At 35.0% G+C, this 5,182-nt stretch overlaps 1 protein-coding gene across 4 annotated transcripts in view; it reads left to right on the top strand.

Moving 5' to 3' along the window:
• The window catches only part of LOC100747441 (ras-related protein Rap1), a 69,187-nt gene extending 64,586 nt beyond the window's left edge, over positions 1-4,601 (top strand). For all 4 annotated transcript variants that reach the window (XM_012383522.3, XM_012383521.3, XM_003487997.4 and 1 more), the window contains 2 exons: positions 706-987; positions 3,918-4,601. In XM_012383522.3, the coding sequence (XP_012238945.1) occupies positions 706-987; positions 3,918-4,007 (372 nt within the window). In that variant the 3' untranslated portion in view covers positions 4,008-4,601. The remainder of the gene's footprint in view (positions 1-705; positions 988-3,917) is intronic.
• Positions 4,602-5,182: the final 581 nt, after the last annotated feature.

Here is a 5,182-nt window from a genome sequence, read left to right as displayed (position 1 = left end):
TTTAAAGGGGTTTTTTTTTTTTTTTTTTAGTAATTCTTTTATATTTGATATTAAGTTTTGTATACACAACATTGTACTGTGGCAAATTATTATTACATTTATATTACATTGAATTCATAGACTTGAAGTAAATGTTTATTGATAATACTAAGAACAATGATAGAAAAATATGTTTGCCATAGTCTGAGACGAGTTGTAAACGAAATTTAAGTTTCATAATTTATCTATCATTATAATAATGTCATAAGTAGGTATAATAAATAGTAGTATCATAATATAATACACAGAATCAAAGCAAGTAAAATGTGTATCTCTCTCAAAAGGAATGTTGCAATGGTACCATATGTATCCTATAACTTGCTACTAATCCCATAAGAAACGCTAAAGCTATGCTAACGCCAAGTGAATTTCCCTGGAAAATTTTATGTTTCAATATTTGTCGATTTTATTATTCAATATATATTATACAATATATATATATATATATATATGTTTTTTATATCTCTATTTTCGCCGTTGAAATTTTTCCCATCTGTAAAACCGTTTCCGAGTTACCTTTTAAGGTAACCAATTTCTGAATGGTGACTTTTACCCCTAAACTCGAGTCACCGCAACTAAAAAGAGATACTCCATCCAAATCGGAGCCAGACGTTTCCTCGTGGGACAAAGGAGCCATAAATTGACAGAGTTCTCTTCTTTCGACAGGAACAATTCACAGCCATGAGGGACCTTTACATGAAAAACGGCCAAGGATTCGTGTTAGTGTACTCGATAACGGCACAGTCGACGTTCAACGACCTGCAGGACCTCAGGGAGCAAATCCTGCGGGTGAAGGACACAGATGACGTGCCGATGGTGCTGGTGGGCAACAAGTGTGACTTGGAGGACGAAAGGGTAGTGGGCAAAGACCAGGGCGTCAACCTTGCCCGACAATTTAACTGCGCGTTCATGGAGACCTCTGCCAAAGCCAAAATTAATGTTAACGATGTGAGTAGTAGGTTTTGCAGAGGCCATCCTCTGCACACCAGCCTCTTTTCCCAGCCTCTTGTAAGCCATAGATAGGTGTTATCTATCTGTGGATTTTTATCCATTTTTATGAGAAATGTAGAGGTCGAGAAATGCACACAATGCGTATGATATGTATAAATATGAATTTGCATAAATATCCTCCTTTTTAATTGTTAGCTTTGGTTCTCCAAGTGTCCATTGGTTCTTGAGAGAAAGAGGATTGGATGAGAGTAGCATGAAGATTATGTAGGAGGAATAATCGCTTGTAATTTCCTGAGGTACTTTGCCCAGAGAGGTGCAACTATCAGTAGTCTAATGAGTCTTTGATATCTGTTTCTGTTATTGCCATAGATATTTAGAAGCTTCCAATTTCAACACTATTCCAATTTTGCTTGCCCAGCCTTGTAACAAGAGAGAGAGAGACTATAGTTGCAGGTAAAATTGGACTTCGATGCAAACGTGAACTGGCTTTCCTTTTTATTTTTATATCTTCCCTTAATCCATGCTGTAAATATGAAATTGGATATTGTAAGGCAAGGGATTAGATCCGATTTCTAGTAAACAAAATTAGACTAAAAATATTCAGTTAGAGAAGAATTTATGAGAAACTTGAAAGATTCAGTCCTTATTCATATCAAATACATTTCACCCATATGGCATGAAACTTGATAGTAGATGAAACTTGCAGATTCGAATGAACTATAGCTAAGAGGATCATGATATGGAATGATCTATAGAGAGTGCGTGTGCAAGCTGTGCAAAGTTGTAGCTGGAGGAAAGCGAATAAGGAACGTTGTTACGAAATAACAGTAGCGTTGCCATCGAGAACAGGCTATTGTTGGTTTTTAATTAATACCACCAGTGTGGGAGTTCAAGACCGTTACGAAGGCTGAGATATTCTAATTGAACGTGGGAACGTAATCTCCTAGGTGTGGGAGTATGATTCGCACGTCGCTGTTCACCACAATTTGTATGGTGTGACTTGCAGTTCACGATCATCCTTCGAATAGACCAGAAGAAGAATAAAGATAGCAGGAATCGTTCGAACATCTTGATGTTTCCATCATCCTAATTCATCCCATTATAGACCAAGCAGTGAAATAATAGGCAAATGGTGCTTTAACGATATTCTGAGGAACGTGAACGATAGAGCGAAGCCATAAGATTAATCAAGCCTGAAATACTGATAAGGCATTGGAGACTTGCCAAAACTGTCGTCAGTTCAGAGCTGTTCTTCCTTTGCAGCTGTAGATTAATTTTTTAAGTAATTAATTGAATGCAATAATTATTATGGGATGGTAAATAAAATATATATAATTAGATATTATAATGTAATTTTAACGAATGGAAATTTAAGAAATTCCCATTTTAAGTCTTCCTCAGACTGGTAATCCTAATTGTGATTGTATAAATTAATCGATATGATCAACGCCTTAATTTGTGATTTCACCGAATCGCTTCTAACAGTAGGAGAATATATCAGAATAGTAATAGCCTCTTATATTTATTAATATAAAAGTCAAGCACAGATCAGAAAGAAAAATGATTTTCACAACTTGAAAAGAATAAATGAAAGAAGAAGTAGCGGTAAAACGGATACTAAACAAATCCCCTTGGAATATCTTTTCACAGCCACAACGCCAAACAGATGGAATTTATTAATATAAACTATAGGAAGAAAATTGCAAACTTGCGTTAACGCGATATTGCATCCTCGATTGTAGTTTCATCTTTAAGAAATGTAATCTAATTTCATCTTTAAGAAATCACACTTTCCCTCTGTGTGAAAACTCTTAAAAGCGTTTTACTGAGATTTTATTCTACTGCATCCTGTGCACTTGTTTGAAAATTATTTTACAATGTGAAACGCAGATATTTAGCGATAACAATGATTATTTTTCTCGACGGATATGTCTCTCCATTCGTCTCCCCTTGAAAACACTGTTGAGACAGATTTCTAAAGATTTCACGATGAACTGTACTTCAGTTCACTTCTGAATAACTTCTCCTCCCCTGAGAATTCATCTCTTTTGCTGCGTTTGATTACTTTCGTTATTTCGTTGGTCGGGAACTGCAATTCACTTGTATAATTGAAGGTACGGCGCTTTTAATTCTTTCCCGAATACAGACTGTATTATGCGTGTTGTGTGTGTATGGTTCTATTTATTATCTAAAAGCGTAAAAGCGTGATCAGATGATAAGGAGAAAATGAAACTGAAGATGCGAAAGATCGTAGACAAGGGATTAATTAAATTTTTATAGATTAGTTTAAATAAATTTTTATTTACATCTATCTGTACCAACTTGGATAGAGAATTCCATTTTTCGCCAAACTTCCACACGTAGACACGCCTGAAGTATTTTCATTTTACACTTCTGTCAGCAATATTAGGCTTACTAATTTTGGCTCAATAGGAATAAAATTGTTTTTTCGTCGAAACAGCTAATTGTTTGTACTATCACAGCTAAAGTGGAGATAAGTTCTATCTCATTAGTAGATAGCAACTTTGCGAACTGTAAAGCGGTAATACAAATACTTTTTGTGAAATAATTGCTTTGGAGAAATCTCATTCATACATGCCCACATGCCAGTTCCTATTCTTTTCCTCTGAGACTTACGAAACCTAACTTTATCGAGTTGTTGCAAGGATTTTTTTTTGTTCCTTCAAATTGCCTCCTTTCCTACAATAAATTAAATAGAAATATTTCAATTTCGATTTGTAATCAGGAGCTCTTCTCCTTTTAGCAGAACGAGCAAACAGATTTCAATCTTAACTTGTAGCATTGAATTATTCTTAATTTTAGAATTTTACTGTTATTGTTGGAAATTTTGAAATTCCATTCCTGCGGTGACTCAAAATCTCTCACAATGAGACTCATCGACTAACTGAATCCTATTTTTGTTGCAGATCTTCTATGACTTGGTGCGACAAATCAACAAAAAGTCACCAGAGAAGAAGATGAAGCAAAAAAAGAAATCGCTGTGCCTACTTCTGTAAGGTAGATCTAGCAGAAGCCCATACTCTCCTGCATGAAACAAATTCACAGAAAAACTAAAGGGACAAAAAATCAACCAGCAACAACCAGCAACAAATCCGGACACAACCAGCGGATGATACAGGGGTTCAGGCGATCACTGAATAAAACTAAAGCTAGTTGACAAGGAGTGGGCTGACGGAATCACAATAAATAGAAGAAAAAAGGGACAAGAAACGGGGAACACACAAGAAGGAGACGTAGAACACCAAGAGGAAGAGGAAGAAAAAAATAAATGAAGGAGGTGACAATGAGAGACAGGGGCAGGAAAGAAAGTGTGGAAGATGAAGAGCGTGGAGAAGGAAGTTGAAGAGAATAAAACAGAAATAGCGGGAAAATATAAGCAGGGAGGAAAAATAACAAAAAAAGAAACTAATAATGTTGTACATACGTTGGTCCCGGGGTGGTTCGTGTGCACGCGCAAACAAAGAGGCGCACAAAGAGTTTTTTAGTGTTAACGAGACCCCGTGACGTCGGTTATCATTATAGTAGGAGTTTTGCATTAATGAATAAACAAGAAGAAAAAGTAAGGAAGAGAGAAGACGGAAGAACACAAGTGGGGATGAATAAAAGAAATATGATTAATTAATGATAGTATATAAATATATATATATATATATATATATTTAGGAGAAAAGGATGAAAAGAAAAAGAAAAATGTTTGGATGTGCGCGAGCGCAGGCCATCGGCCCTCATGCATCGCTCGCTGCACACTTCTCTTATATATATATGTATATATATATAATATAATAATTATACATAGACAGTACACATACACACAATAAAGAGAAAAAGAACACAGACAGACAGAGACACACACACGAATGATTATTATTACTATTATTATTATTATTAATTATTATCGAAGCATCAAAATATTCATAAGTTATATCAACCGTTTGTTTCTCGAACAATATATGTTTTTTCTATATCTCTCCGTATTAAAGCAAATAATAAAAAATCTCTCAGTGAATGTTAAGAAAAAGATAAAAAACGAAAACAAAGAAAATAAGCCCAGGCTCTCTGGTTCTCCTCCTCATTGCTACAACCTAGACACCTGATCTGTTTTTCCCTTCTTTTTTTTATACGATCGTGTAAGTTTCATATATATATATATATATATATATATATATATATA

This window comes from Bombus impatiens, unplaced genomic scaffold (assembly GCF_000188095.3).
Source record: "Bombus impatiens unplaced genomic scaffold, BIMP_2.2 scf_0217, whole genome shotgun sequence".
NCBI classification, from domain to species: Eukaryota; Metazoa; Arthropoda; class Insecta; order Hymenoptera; family Apidae; genus Bombus; species Bombus impatiens.
This window is presented reverse-complemented; position numbering and strand designations above follow the sequence as displayed.